Source organism: Protomyctophum bolini (assembly GCF_963924005.1).
Source record: "Protomyctophum bolini genome assembly, chromosome: 3".
Taxonomy (NCBI): domain Eukaryota; kingdom Metazoa; phylum Chordata; class Actinopteri; order Myctophiformes; family Myctophidae; genus Protomyctophum; species Protomyctophum bolini.
The window spans coordinates 21791486-21805803 of NC_137864.1; the positions used below are offsets into that span (position 1 = coordinate 21791486).

Here is a 14318-nt window from a genome sequence, read left to right on the forward strand (position 1 = left end):
GGTCTAGCTGCAGCTGCAAGGTAAAGTATCAACTGACATGTTACTGTATTCATACTGTAGTGTATTCTACTACAGTATATGATATCTCTGCGGTAGGGAGGAAACCTCATAACTCAAAATGTACATTTTTCAGGATTTATTTTTTTCTTTTAAGATTTTTTTTTAAACAAAGCATAAAAGCAATAGCCTACAGCCTCATCAAAGTCCCCATGAGAGGGATAGAGGTGGTGGAGTTAGTTGCTTTTTGTGTCCAAAGCACTTGTTACTACTTTCCATTGGTTCAATATTTTTCAAAAACCTCAAAAATGGAGTTATGAGGTTTCCTCCCGACAACAAATAATGATAATTTGTATTTTCAGTTTCAAGAAAATGATGTTTAGTTTATTCTGGTGATGATTGTCTTAATTGATTGCTGTGTGACTGTAAGTATAAAACTCTGGCCATATATCTGAGATCTCATCTAAATATGTTATTGTTCAATGTCAGAGTAGCTATAAATGCTTACAGGCCTATGATTTTGTTGCAGAATTCTGGTCGACATGTACGTAGCAGCAGTAATTCTCACAGTGACGAGGTAACAAAACAATGATAGAAGTTTTAAACAAGCAAAGCAAACAAACATTGCATTTTATTGGCAATAAACTATGCCAGTGGTTTTCAACCCTTTTTATATCAAGGCCCATTATTTATTCTGCATGTGAGCCACGGACCACCATTTGATGACATTTTGCCTCTCAGACTCAAAACATATATTTTGTTGTCGTTAGATATGATTTTGTCCACAATTCCATGCTGTATTTGGTGCCATTAGGAGAGATAACAGGCTGACATCAATCGAAATAACAATTCTTCTACATTTTCTAATTGTGTAGACTTCTAGTAAATTAAGTGGGGCAAACTTAAGGGTTTCATTTTGCGCTCTCAAGAGTTAAAGATATATAATGGTAAAATTTCTAATAGGGTCCATTTAAGGGTACCAACTTTCCATCATTTAGCTGCATGGGGACCACCTGGAACCCCCTATGGACATGCATAAAGGTTATCATATATTGTTCTCTTATTGCCACAGATAGTCTACATCTACCCAACATTCCCGTGGCGTCCACCTCAGCAGCTTCCCTTCCCCCTCTGGCCTCTCCTTCCTGGGCTGTGGCGGTGGCCGACTCCAGGGCCTGTTCCACTTCCAGGCCCGCTGCCACCGCCCGTCCCGCCAAGAGGAGATAACTGATTGATGCTGCCACCGCCCGTCCCGCCAAGAGGAGATAACTGATTGATGCTGCCACCGCCCGTCCCGCCAAGAGGAGATAACTGATTGATGCTGCCACCGCCCGTCGACCCGCCAAGAGGAGATAACTGATTGATGCTGCCACCGCCCGTCGACCCGCCAAGAGGAGATAACTGATTGATGCTGCCACCACCCGTCGACCCGCCAAGAGGAGATAACTGATTGATGCTGCCACCACCCGTCCCGCCAAGAGGAGATAACTGATTGATGCTGCCACCGCCCGTCGACCCGCCAAGAGGAGATAACTGATTGATGCTGCCACCGCCCGTCGACCCGCCAAGAGGAGATAATTAACCCATTTTGACCTGAGGACGATTCTACAAATGCCTTCTATAAATCCTGACAGTTTTCTGAAAATCCCTGTTTCTGTATGTCATTCATTCTCAAACATTTTCATGTCAAGGACCCCCAAAAATACATGTATTTGGCTGCCGACCCCCATCTGAAAATATGCTGTTCCAGTGACCCCCAGATTAAGCAAAGATTTGAGTTAAGAATGTTCGCTCTGAAAGAATATATTCAAACATTTGGGCCACATTTTCAAGATAAAAAAAAATAGATCTATACAAGCTCGTAGATCTGCTATTTTTCAACAGCTAAAGTACAACATAATGTAGTAGATAACAGTAGCACAATTTGAAATTTGCACCCTATGGCCAGAAAAATAATGAGGTCTGTGAGTTTGACTATAGGGTTTGACTGGTTTCCCTCCTTGTGGGGAGGCTGCATGGTGGTACGTGTGAAAAAGGTGGTCTATTTATGAAGATGGGCCAACTTCATTGGAGCACTATAGGCGAAATGGTACACAAAGCCTACAAATGGTCTCCTAAATATAGTAGGCGTGGTTTGCTTCTCCCCGACCTCCCCACTCCCCCCCCCCCCTCTCCCAGGCTGACAACAACACTGACAACGTTGTGTGGAGCATTGAAAGCATTAGGCCTATATGGCAAATGGCAAAATCAGCCCCCATCAACCAATAGTCTAAGACAGTTATGGACAATTATATTATTAAGCATTGGAACACACATTTTATTTCACTTTTCTTCATCCGATCATATGCTTTGATGCCTGGTTTAACTCTTCTACAAGTTTGCTATTTAGTTTAGAGAACTCCAGTCTTCTCTATGGTTTAGGTAGTTAAGTCGTATTTCTAATATAAGACATGTTGGTTAAGTTGTGTGGAAATACACGACAAACACAACACACATAACATAACATCAAACTAACAAACTTGGATCTGGCAGTGTGAGTCTGTGAGAGCAAAATGAGTCCAGTATTTAAAGACTACAGGCTGATTAGTGAAGTGAACACAGGTGAGTGTCATCAGGCAACTGCAGGGCTAATGAGAGAATGGAGACAGGTGTAAATGGGAATAAGGTGAGACAAGACCAAGGCCCCAGTGAGGCTCTCCAACGTTGAGGTGCTCGGCCCTAGTGGTAAGAGGAGGGACTGCATGCAGAGGTGATAATATGTATGAAATCAATCTTTGCCCTCACACAGTCACACACACACTCACAGGTATGATATAGGTACACAGTATTGGTGCAGTTTGCATGTTTAGGACAGACAGTCAAACAGCTAGTGGGTTGCATTGTTTTGAAATGGCTGCATGGGCCACTATTAGTTCCACACTCCCATAGTATTTCACATATTTATTTTATGGCAACATTATCCTCACAATTTCTAAATCTTAATCGGTCACAATAAGGTGTGCAACCAACCAACCATGACAGACAGTTTACGCAGTCATTTCTAATTGCTCTTTGTAACTCCATGAGATTTAATATGCCGCTCAAACTTGTATTTGTTATTTGCACGGTCAACAGTTCCACCCAGACAACTCAATATACAGTACAACACCCAACATTGCAAAATATTGTAAACGTCCTTAACGGTATCTGTGATTGGCTGAATGTCACTATATATATACCGGCATGGAAATGTGTGTTGCATTGACGACTGCATCACAGCAATTAAGGACTCCTTCAAGGACTTTTAGGAACGGAACAAGAAGGTATACTTTCTGGTAACCATTGACGCATTAAGATCATGAGGAAAGCATCTGTTTTTAATAGATTTGATTCTTGCGTTGACTATTCAGAAAGCGAGCTTGTACATCTGCTGGAGCAGTGGTTCTCAATCACCAGTTGTCCTTGAGGGAGTTCCAGGTGGTCCCCAGCTAAATGATGGAGAGTTGGCAACTAAATGGACCTTTATTTAGATATTTAACTCTTGGGAGCGTAAAATGAAACATCTGCATTACTTAATTTACCAGAAGTCTATAGTCTACACAATAATAGCGGTTATTTTCATCAACGCCTGTTGTGTCTCCTAATGGTAGCCTACCAACAGCAATTGTACAGCATGGAATTGTGGACAAAATCCTATGTAACAACAGCGAAAATATTGAGAGACTAATCTCATCAAAGGTGGTCCATGGCTGAAATGCCAAATAAATAATGGCCCTTGATATGAACATGGTTGAAAACCCGTAGACTATAAGGGTTTAAATCCACCACGAAGCATCCAGTTTGTCTGAGCATCCATATTATAGACGCAATTGGCCATGTTAGGTTCGGGGGAGGACAGCCGGGCGGGGAGGGTAAAGTTTGTTTGTGCACATAGTCTTACACGGGCTGTTTAGAAGTTATAGGAATAGAAAATAGTAAAGTAATTTGAGTACTTTCATGTTTTATTGAGATGAATAAATATATATTTTGTATGTCCGTGTGTAGATGGGGGCATTTGGAGTGAAGACTATTGCCCTTGGTGTCTTCCTGGCACTTCTCTCCAGCTGCTTGGTAAGACGTGGCAATAATATGAATGCAATGTATCATTAGGCATTACAATAAGGACATTTTCATAACACTATGGTACTGCATTGTGTTCATAATAATAATAATATCTTTGCTTTGCTTGTGAAGGCTATGTCTCCTCCTATTCCTGATCCTGGCATGGGGACTGAAGAGGTCAGTGTATACCGGTATTATGGACTGTATACTCTATGCAAAGGATGGTTGTATCACATGCAATGTTATGGATGTTGTATTATATAATTTATATTTTATTTTATTTTTATTATGCAGGATATCGGTGACGGCCTGGAGAATCCAGAGGTCAGTATAGGGACTGTGGGCTCCATTTTGCGCCACCCTTATCCCTTATCCCTAAACTAATTTGCCATTTTTTACTATTTAAAAAAAAACATTTAAAATAGTTCAACTAGCCGATCTACATCGAGACATTGTGAGCTTGTAGATCGGCTATTTGAACTATTTTAAAAGGTTTTTTTAAATAGTAAAAGAATGGCAAATTAGTTTAGGGATAAAGGGTTAAGGGGTGGCACAAGATATAGCCCTGTATACGCATGTGAAGGAGGTTGTATCACATGCAGTGTTATGTACATGAAAAAAGTTTTTTTTCTTCTGTATAGAACACGGCCATGGCCATGGAAATGCTCTGGAGAATCGTAGAAAAGGTCCACGATTTATTCCATGTGTTGGCTCCTCCAGCTGGTGGGGAATATCCATATCCACCACCTCCACCCTTTGGACCCTTCGGACCGCCACCACCTCCACCCTTTGGACCCTTCGGACCCCCGCCACCTCCACCCGGAGGACCCTTCGGACCGCCACCACCACCACCACCACCACCCGGACCCTTTGGACACCCCCCACCTCCACCCGGAGGACCCTTCGGACACCCCCCACCTCCACCCGGAGGACCCTTCGGACCCCCGCCACCTCCACCCGGACCCTTTGGACGCCCGCCACCTCCGCGTCGGGGACCCTTTAGGCCCTCTGCGCCCGCACCGCCACCGCCTCCACCCTCTGGAGCTGCACCTGCACCACCAGCAGCTCCCTAAAGACCTCCATCACCACCTGCACCTCCACCTTCTCCTCCCTGTGCAGATCTGTGCATCCGTCCATCCCCACCTATAGCCTACTGTACCCCCCCCCCCCCCCCCGTCTCTCCATGAGTGATAATGTGCATTGAAAAGTTACTTTCTAAGTCTTAATATCAGCAAGTACAATAAAGAACATTTACCATGCACTTTGTTGTCTTTTGAATTTTGTTTTATAGCTTCTTTTGGAATATTATGTCCTCTTGTTGATATCATAAAAGTGTCAATTATGTGATTTTCCTGCCTGTGTGGGCACCAAATGCCCTCCTCTAACCTTGTGGTCACCTCTGCCCCGAAGGATTTGATTCTGCTAGCTAGGATATGATCCACTTCTCCACACCCATGAATCCAATTTTGGTTGATAGCAATAAATCCACCAGTATTTTGATATGTGATCAGTCACGAGACACATGACTGTAACCATGCACCAATGCTCTTAATACTGTTTAACTCCTGCCTGTGGCTGAAAATGGATTAAACACCTGCTCTGACACTTAGTCTGTTTTGCAAGGATACACGTTAGACAAAAAGAAGAAGAAGAAGAAGATACAATAACACATAAAAATTGCACAATATTATTTACGATAATAATTGTGATTGGCTGAAAGACACTATAAATACTGTACAGATTGTTGAACAAATTAAAATCGTATTGTTGAGCATACTGTACAACGACTCTGAATACACTGACTCGGAACACGGATCGGAATACGACTTTCAAGGTAAATTAATATAGAATTTAATTATTATACCTTTGTAATTTTGCATAGTTTCTGCATTTTTAGAATCAGAGCTGGAGCTGTTTATTGGCAAGTTTTGGTCACATTCAAGGAATTTGACTTGGTGCTTTGTTCTTAGACACAGAATAGTAACAAATAGTTACTGTACAACAAGATCAGAGAAAAGGTATCACATCATATAAAACATGAAACATTTAATATAAGCCTAAAAGAGTCAGACCATTACATGGGAACGGTATTGGAAGGGTAGTGTACAGTATATACTGTAACATTTTAGACAGAAATTTTGATCTTATTATTATTATTATTATTATATACTGTCATTCTCTTTTGTAGATGCAGTTATTTGGAGTGAAGATTGTTTCTCTTGTCGGCTTCCTCATACTTCTGTCCAGCTGTGAGGTGAGACTTACGGGACAAACAACCAGGACCTGTAAATATATATTCACTGAGTTACTGAACAGTCTTTCTGCTTGCTTTTAAAGGCTGATCTATTCACTGAGTTACTGAACAGTCTTTCTGCTTGCTTTTAAAGGCTGATCTATTCACTGAGTTACTGAACAGTCTTTCTGCTTGCTTTTAAAGGCTGATCTGTTCACTGAGTTACTGAACAGTCTTTCTGCTTGCTTTTAAAGGCTGATCTATTCACTGAGTTACTGAACAGTCTTTCTGCTTGCTTTTAAAGGCTGATCTGTTCACTGAGTTACTGAACAGTCTTTCTGCTTGCTTTTAAAGGCTGATCGTGGCCATGATCATGTCATGGAGAAGCGTCTGAGCCATGAGGTCAGTATTTCTCTAATACAAATGTACTGTACTACTAGTAGCCCTATAGGGTACTTCTAGGAGTACTCGGAAAGTCTCTCTCTCTCTCTCTCTCTCTCTCTCTCTATCTCTCTCTCTCAAATCCTAATAAACAAATGTTTATTTAAAAAGAACAATGGTACCAGACATCACAACAATGACATGTAAACTGTAAATAATAATAAAACACATGATTTTAAAGGCTGATCGTGACCATGGCCATCATATTGAGAAGCGTTCCGGATATGGGAGCTATGAGGTTAGTATGTTGTGATGGATAACTTGTCTGGTAATTTTGTATTTGAATATTTTTGAAAGTTGCACATTTGTTTGTGGTCTGCTATTAAAATTAAACATGTATTCCTTCTTGTAGCGCTACTATGGCTACGGCTCATCTTACCTACGCATGCTGTACTCCCTGCCTTACCTGAGGGGGGCGTGGGCCCCTCCCCCACCTCCTGCAGGACGATAGAGGCCCCGAGACCAGATTCAGTGGTGCACTCAAACCTTTTCCATGTCAAACACCCCCAGAATTATCTGTATTTAGTCACAGACCCCCATCTGAAAATATGTTGTTCCATGGACCCCCCCCCCCCCCCCCACCCACATTCACATTTTTCATTCAGCTAAAGTTTAAAATAATGGTTGACACAGATGCGTCGTCAGGTCTAAAGTACAATAAAGAACACGTGAAATGCATTTTGGAGTCTGTTGATTTTTGAGGCACTGATGCAAAGTTGGTATACTGTGTTTCTTGTCATGATATTATGCTGATGGTTGTTGTAAACAACTTAGTTTTTATTATTTATTTATTTATTATATTTATTTATTATTCAGCTCCTTAGAAACTGTTATCCACACACCATCATAGACATTAATGAATTATGTCCACAACTATTTCTAAGTCAGTCAGTCAGTCAGTTCGGTGCTCTCCCCAAGTTGGTGGACGGGAGAGCGTCGAGGGTTAACAGCTTAGGCATTGAGCACTGGGTGAAAAATGGGTTACAAAATCACGGGATAACAATTTAAATTAGACTCGGTGATTGTAAACAATCATAGAAGTGTAATTGTACTGTACTGTACTGTACTGTACTGTACTGTACTGTACTGTACTGTACTGTACTGTACTGTACTGTACTGTACTGTACTGTACTGTACTGTTTGTTTTTGGTAAATGGCAGCCACATTATTCCAGTATAATTTTAAGCAACGTATCAAAAACTATTTTTAAATGTTACCGGTCACATTAACACATCGTGGCATGCAATCATACAGCGATATGTTTTCTAATTCCTCTCTGTGGCTGGACGTTCTAACTCCTCTCTGTGGCTGAACATGGGATTATGAGCTGGTCTGATAAGCTTGTTTTGCTAAAGCCACAGCAGCTACATGTTGCACTCAAGACAACAAGCTGTATACACAGTAACATACAGATAAGTTGCAAAATAATATAACCCCCTATTAATAATATGAGTTGTGATTGGCCGAAAGGCTATATAAATACTGGACTGTCACTGGACTGAATATTGGACTTGTATTGATTACTACACCAGACCTCAAGGACTTATTTGAAAGGAGACCACTGCCACGATCAAGAAGGTATGGGCATATGATTTGTCATACTATAGTCGTTTTGTTTCTGTAATTGTTTGAATTATGGCATTTTCTTTGTATATATACAATATTAATATTATTTTATTGTATTTTTAGATGCAGTTATTTGGAGTGAAGATTATTGCTCTTGTTGGCTTCCTTATACTTCTGTCCAGCTATGAGGTAAGACCGCCAATATACTAGACATCACCACTGTACAGTACGTGTGTACAGTACGAACAGCAACTGTAGGCTACAGGAACTGTAAAATAGCTGTGCTAATATTTTTAAAATAATCTTTCTGCTGCATTTAAAAGGCCGATGGTGACGCTGCAGGTCACGTCATTGTGAAGCGTTCAAGTTCAAGCGAAGAGGTCAGCATTTGCGGATGATTTTATTAGATGATTAACATTACATTGTCATGATGAAGCACATCTTGGCCTGTCATCATAACACTGTCTTATCTCTTTCAGCAATCCATCCTACGCATGCTCATGTTCTTTCCTCCGCCTCCTCCTCCACCAGTGCCACCCCCTCCTCCAGGCAGATAGAGACTGGGGAGCACAAACAACAAGTCAGGGTTGCAAAGACCCACCAGTGTTTTTTCGTCCATTAAAACTAAGACGAAAAATGTCCGTCAACTACCTTTTTTCACTGACGAACACTAAATGGAAACTAAATGAAAACTAAGCTATGATGACTAAAACTAAGACTAAATATACTAACGATTTCGTCAACAAATAAAAACTAGACAAAAATGTTAGGAAGGGACTATAGTAGACAAGAGATCAAGATGGTTGCATGCTGAAAATAGCGGCATCAAGGCCCGCCAAAACACATTTTGTTCGACTAAATCAACTGTAGAATTAGTCGACTAAAATCGTATGACATTTAGTCGACTGAAACTAGACTAACACTAAAACCTTTCCCGGTGACTAAAATGTGACTACAACTAAGAGAGACTATTCAAGAGACTATGACTAAATCTAATTTTCTGCCAAAAACAACACTGAGACCCACCTTTTCCTGACAGGCCTTTGTAACATATACCGCATATATTGATTTCTAGATTTTCACCTGCAGAGCTGTTTTCTAGTCTGTCTCCTTGCTTTATATTTTGTTTTATAGTTGACATAGTTGACATTTGCTTTTATTGTTGTGAAGCACTTATTTGTGACTCTGACGTCTGTGAAATGTGCTCTATAAATAAAATGTACTTACTAGTAAAGAAGACATGAGGTGTTTTGCCTAGTTACTGTTACCTCTCTTTTCTAACCTCCCTGTGATTACTAGTTTTCTCCACCTGTGTTCTGTTAATCTCTCAGCCTGTTGATTGCCTTTGAGTGTCACCTGTGTCTGGTTAAAGGAGAATTCCATGCTGAAGGCTTTCTTACCTTTGTAGTTGCCCCACCAAAGAGGCCCAGGTGTTATTTGTGCAAAAGTGCCTTATTGTCTATTTCCCCTACCATAAGCCCTCAATGGAGGTTGGGTTTTTGTGCTAATTCGCTTATTTCCATCGAAATAAGTAGTAAAGTGTGCCGCTTGCTTACTATTTACATTATGAAGAGATATACAAAAAAAAAATGAATTCAATTCAATTCATTGAGGGCTTATGGTAGGGGAAATAATGCGTTTTTGCATAAAAATAACACCTCTTTGGTGGGGATGTAACAACTTTAAGAAAGAGCATGGAATTTTCCTTTAACCCTGTGTCTATTTAAACCCTCAGTACCTTATTGTGTTCCCTGCCAGATCTTAGATGTTGTTATTGTGTTGTTCTCCTAGCGTCCCTGCATTAATTCTCTCCCGCATTCCATGTGTTCAGTGTTTTTGGAGAATATATCACACATCTGACCTGCTGTGCTGTTTTGTAAATTGGGTCCTATAGGGTATAAAAACGTGTACGTCACCAAGAGGGGGGGGAGGCATCTGAAAAGCAAGCGGCGCCATTCGTGTGGGCTTTAAACTGTAGCCCACATCACTCAGCATAGAGCTCGTTCTTGGCAACAACATAGTGAACCAACACCAGGATAGATAGAAATAACTTTGGGCCCAAATACCTTACAAGGACAAGGAAACTGCGTGAACAAACACGGCTGTACTTAGATACTTTGTTTAACGTTATACTTTGTTGAACAAGTATGGCGGCCACTACCCGCTACGTGACACATATGTTGACGCCCCCTCAAGGACATTTTGGTACGCTCTATACATCTGAGTAGTTGCACTGTGACAAAACATATCGTGCCTATGTGGTTTAATATTCTGAATGCAATAAAGAACACGTGGTATTATTTTGGTGTTTCTGTCTAATTATATTGAGAGATATGAGTGAATAGTTTTAATGTGAGGGGCGGGGTATAAAGCCTAATGCTTGTCAAACCGGGCGTCCTTGAAATTAAAATGGTTGAGAATCACTGCTATAGTGTCGTAAACAAAATCTTCTCTTATGGGGGTCCCTGGCATATATTTTCAAATGTCAGTCCCTGGGGCTAATTTAGTGTCAATTTGGCGGTCCTTGACATGAAAGAGGTGGGAGAGGTGGTGGATTTATAGTTGCTTTAGCAGACACTTTGAGGGCCCAATGGAGTTAAGAGGTTTTGTCCAAAGATTTGGGAACTTCTGCTTTGGTCCACCCATTCCTGGGGACATGTGAGAATGAAATTAAATAAAAATAAAATGCCCATTGTGGGTGCATTTATGTATGGGATATTTTCACATGAATTATTTCATAATGTCCAGCACCTCTGGGGGTGTACAGAATTATGGGCTATCAGGCTATATATTCATACCAGGAATTCCTGGTATGAATATTTGTTTAAATACTTCCTACTTACTAGTACTTAAGTGTACATGCACTTTACACATGTACAAAAGCAAATGGACACAAACAATACACGGCATGCATTGTTTTGTAATGCCTGGGGCAGCATTGTTATGTGTCTCTGCAGCCATAACAACTGTAATGTTTAATTGCTCTCTGTAACTCCATGAGGTTGTAATAAGCTGCTCAAGCATTATTTGTGTTACAAGGTTGCAGTTTCAACCAGACAACTCACTATAACACCCAGCTACTACATTGCAAAAGATATAAACCGCATTAATTCAAACTTTGATTGGCTGAAAGACACTGTGTATATATATATATGGGCTACCGTATTGAGACTTGCATTGATGACTACTAATAAGCACATTCAAGACTTGGGAACTGAGTTGCACGACACCATTCAAGAAGGTACCGTATGATCATCCTTAAATACCAGTCAGGGTATAATAATTTAGTACTTTCAGGTTTTATTGATTCCTTAATTGCACAGCTATAGCCACTGCTATTGCATGTGTAAATATGTTTTTTTTTAATATATATATATAGCTTAGGCTGATTCTGATTCTTATTTATACCACCAGGATCATGGGATCATTTGGAGCGGTTCTTATTGCTCTTGCTGTCTTCCTGGCGCTTCTCTCCAGCTGTTTGGTAAGACTTTGCCAATGCAATGTACCAGATATATTAAACGAGGACATTTTGGAATTTATCATAACATGATGGTACTGCAATGACGTAACAATGTGTTTGCTTTGGTTTTGAAGGCTGCTCCACACCCCGATCATCATCATGTCATTGAGAAGCGTTCGAGTGAGGTGAGTCTATGAGCTGCAGTATATATGCATGCAAAGGATAGTTGTGTCACGTACATAAGTTAAAAGTTATATACGTTTATTGTTTATACATATTTTGTTTTTCTTCCATAGGAATGGCTGTATTATTATTACTATTGGTGGTTGTTGGGTTAAGACCCAACACAACCACAATCCACCATCACTATCACCACCATCAATCACTACCACCAACCCCCTGTATCACCTCCACCACCTCCACATGGGAAATAAGTGTGAAACACTAACTTAATATTAGTGAATACAATAAAGAACATTAAGAAACACTTTGTTGTCTTTGTGTATAAAGTTGTGAGGTTTTTGGAAATTTGATTGATTGATTGATTGATTGATTGAAGTATTTATTAACAGTTCGTAGAATTACAGTTCAAGCACAACTAATACAAAAAACTGTTAACTGTGAGTGGACGACCCAATAAAGCATTACACTTGTTTACAAGAGGGTCCACCTTGTTCACTTCATCATTTAGAGACCTACAAATATACACTTCTATATAGCAAAAAAAACAGGAAATCATAATCGTAAAATCATAAAAAATAAGGCAGGCTCACCAGAACCGGGTTGCCCTCATCCTGTTGGCGTGTGGTGTGTGTGAAAAAGTGCCCCAGTACAACTCTGTATCTCAATAAACGCTAATAAACAGCAGCTTAAGTTTGGGGAGAAGAACGGTCTTCCCCATGACATGTAATAGTCCATGTGCAAGCTCAATAATTGCTCAACCCATTGAGGGGGAAATATTAGGATTAGTGACTAGGTAAATGCATCCATGTGTCAGCATCTGTTGCAAATCTATTACGAACAGGATGTTTCAAAACACCAGTAAGTAAGCTGGATAATGTTCACGCCTTCATCTGCATTATTTATACAGAGGTTTGTCGTGATTCTGGACACATTGTGAGATCACACTTTCAAGGTTAGAGCTTACATTATGTGAAAATGTATTCATGCTTATTGTGTGTTCTGGTATTGTGTTCTATGTTTTTCAGTGGAAAAATAACGATTAATGATGAGGAATTCTCAAAAGAATTAACATTTTGTTTTTCAGTTTCAAGAACACGATGAAGTTTATGCTGCTGGCGATCGTCCTCATTGGTTGCTGTGCGACTGTAAGTAGAATCATTCTAGACTTTGCCCTCTCTTATAGAATAAATGAAAGAAAAAATATATCAGAATCCAAAAACCGTTTTGTTGCAGAATTCTGGTCGACATGTGCGTATAAATAATTCTGACAGTGATGAGGTGAAAAGGGATAAAACAATAAAAAAATATCAAACAATCAAATCAAACAATGCAAGAAGACACAATGGAAAGACGTGTAAAAATGTTTTCTTTTGCCCACTATAGAGCACAGATTCCTACAGATTCCGTGTGCCAAAATGTTTCCGCCCCTTCTGGCCTGGTTTTTGGCCACGACCAGTAAACCCACCTGTACCTCCCCCTGTCGTCACCACAGCAGCACCACCACCAGTAAACCCACCTGTACCTCCCCCTGTCGTCACCACAGCAGCACCACCACCAGTAAACCCACCTGTACCTCCCCCTGTCGTCACCACAGCAGCACCACCACCAGTAAACCCACCTGTACCTCCCCCTGTTGTCACCACAGCAGCACCACCACCACCACCAGTAAACCCACCTGTACCTCCCCATGTCGTCACCACAGCTGCCCCTGTGACCGATCCGAGAGGAGATGCTTGAAACCATGACCTTTGTTGAATTTGAATCAGTGTTTTATTTATTTGTATTTGTATGCCCTGCATGGCTGCTCTCATTGTGCTTGTCAGGGATCCAGTACGAATTGTATTTTGTTTGTGATTATTGATTTCATGTTGATATAGGTACAAGACAAGTACATAATAAGAGTGGACATTTTTATGGAAATCAAGCAATTAGAAATGTGTAAAAAATACAAAATGTATTAATACATCAGTAACTAAGTAAGAGTGCATTTTATGTTAATGTCATATTACATGTTTTAGTCTCAGCTATAAAAAATGTAATTAAGTAGTTTTTGGCATGTCTATAATATGAAACCATATTGCCAGGCTTTCAGAGAATTATCTCTGGAATTGAACTGTCTACAAAATGTACTGATTCAACAAAAAATGTCGATCTCTCAATTTCTCTCTCGTATCTTTCTCTGTCTTTCGATTAAATCCATTTATTTTCACTCCCTCCGAAGTAGTGAGGGACTAATCAGGACCTGGCCCATTATGCAAACTATAGCACAGTGCCCGTTGGGGGGTGCTCAGGTGTGATCAATTGGCTAATAAAGGGCGATGCCAGAACACCATTGTGATGTCAGAACAGACCAGC

The 14318-nt window shown here is 40.4% G+C and overlaps 2 protein-coding genes and 2 long non-coding RNA genes across 5 annotated transcripts; all 4 read left to right on the top strand.

Annotated features, from left to right (window-relative positions):
• The first annotated feature begins 3241 nt into the window (after nucleotides 1–3241).
• LOC308313083 (uncharacterized protein) lies at nucleotides 3242–5338 on the top strand. Of its 2 annotated transcripts, XM_080759989.1 has the most exons (6): nucleotides 3242–3299; nucleotides 4021–4086; nucleotides 4210–4254; nucleotides 4372–4401; nucleotides 4719–4910; nucleotides 4950–5338. In XM_080759989.1, the coding sequence occupies exons 2-6, from the start codon at nucleotides 4021–4023 to the stop codon at nucleotides 5148–5150; spliced, it is 534 nt and encodes a 177-aa protein (XP_080616115.1). In that variant the 5' UTR covers nucleotides 3242–3299; the 3' UTR covers nucleotides 5151–5338. The 2 variants fall into 2 exon arrangements, with proteins under 2 accessions (XP_080616115.1, XP_080616114.1); XM_080759988.1 differs by having other exon boundaries at nucleotides 4719–5338.
• Nucleotides 5339–8250: 2912 nt separating this feature from the next.
• LOC308313088 lies at nucleotides 8251–9110 on the top strand. The gene is made up of 4 exons (XR_013963840.1): nucleotides 8251–8329; nucleotides 8441–8506; nucleotides 8641–8697; nucleotides 8797–9110. It is a non-coding gene; the product is annotated as an uncharacterized lncRNA (long non-coding RNA).
• A 2391-nt stretch (nucleotides 9111–11501) lies between these two features.
• LOC308313090 lies at nucleotides 11502–12237 on the top strand. Its single transcript, XR_013963842.1, has 4 exons — nucleotides 11502–11558; nucleotides 11732–11801; nucleotides 11915–11965; nucleotides 12077–12237. It is a non-coding gene; the product is annotated as an uncharacterized lncRNA (long non-coding RNA).
• Nucleotides 12238–12909: 672 nt separating this feature from the next.
• LOC308313085 (uncharacterized protein) lies at nucleotides 12910–13841 on the top strand. The gene is made up of 3 exons (XM_080759991.1): nucleotides 12910–12915; nucleotides 13048–13108; nucleotides 13347–13841. Exons 2-3 carry the CDS (start codon nucleotides 13061–13063, stop codon nucleotides 13698–13700), a joined length of 402 nt encoding a protein of 133 aa, XP_080616117.1. The 5' UTR covers nucleotides 12910–12915; nucleotides 13048–13060; the 3' UTR covers nucleotides 13701–13841.
• The last annotated feature ends 477 nt before the right edge of the window (nucleotides 13842–14318 follow it).

Coding starts and splice junctions, on each gene's coding strand:
- LOC308313083 (XM_080759988.1), top strand. CDS start 4,021: ATGGGGGCATTTGGAGTGAAGACTATTGCCCTTGGTGTCTTCCTGGCA. Junction 4,255..4,371: donor CTGGCATGGGGACTGAAGAG/GTCAGTGTATAC, acceptor TTTATTATGCAG/GATATCGGTGACGGCCTGGA. Junction 4,402..4,718: donor ACGGCCTGGAGAATCCAGAG/GTCAGTATAGGG, acceptor TCTTCTGTATAG/AACACGGCCATGGCCATGGA.
- LOC308313085 (XM_080759991.1), top strand. CDS start 13,061: ATGAAGTTTATGCTGCTGGCGATCGTCCTCATTGGTTGCTGTGCGACT. Junction 13,109..13,346: donor TCATTGGTTGCTGTGCGACT/GTAAGTAGAATC, acceptor TGCCCACTATAG/AGCACAGATTCCTACAGATT.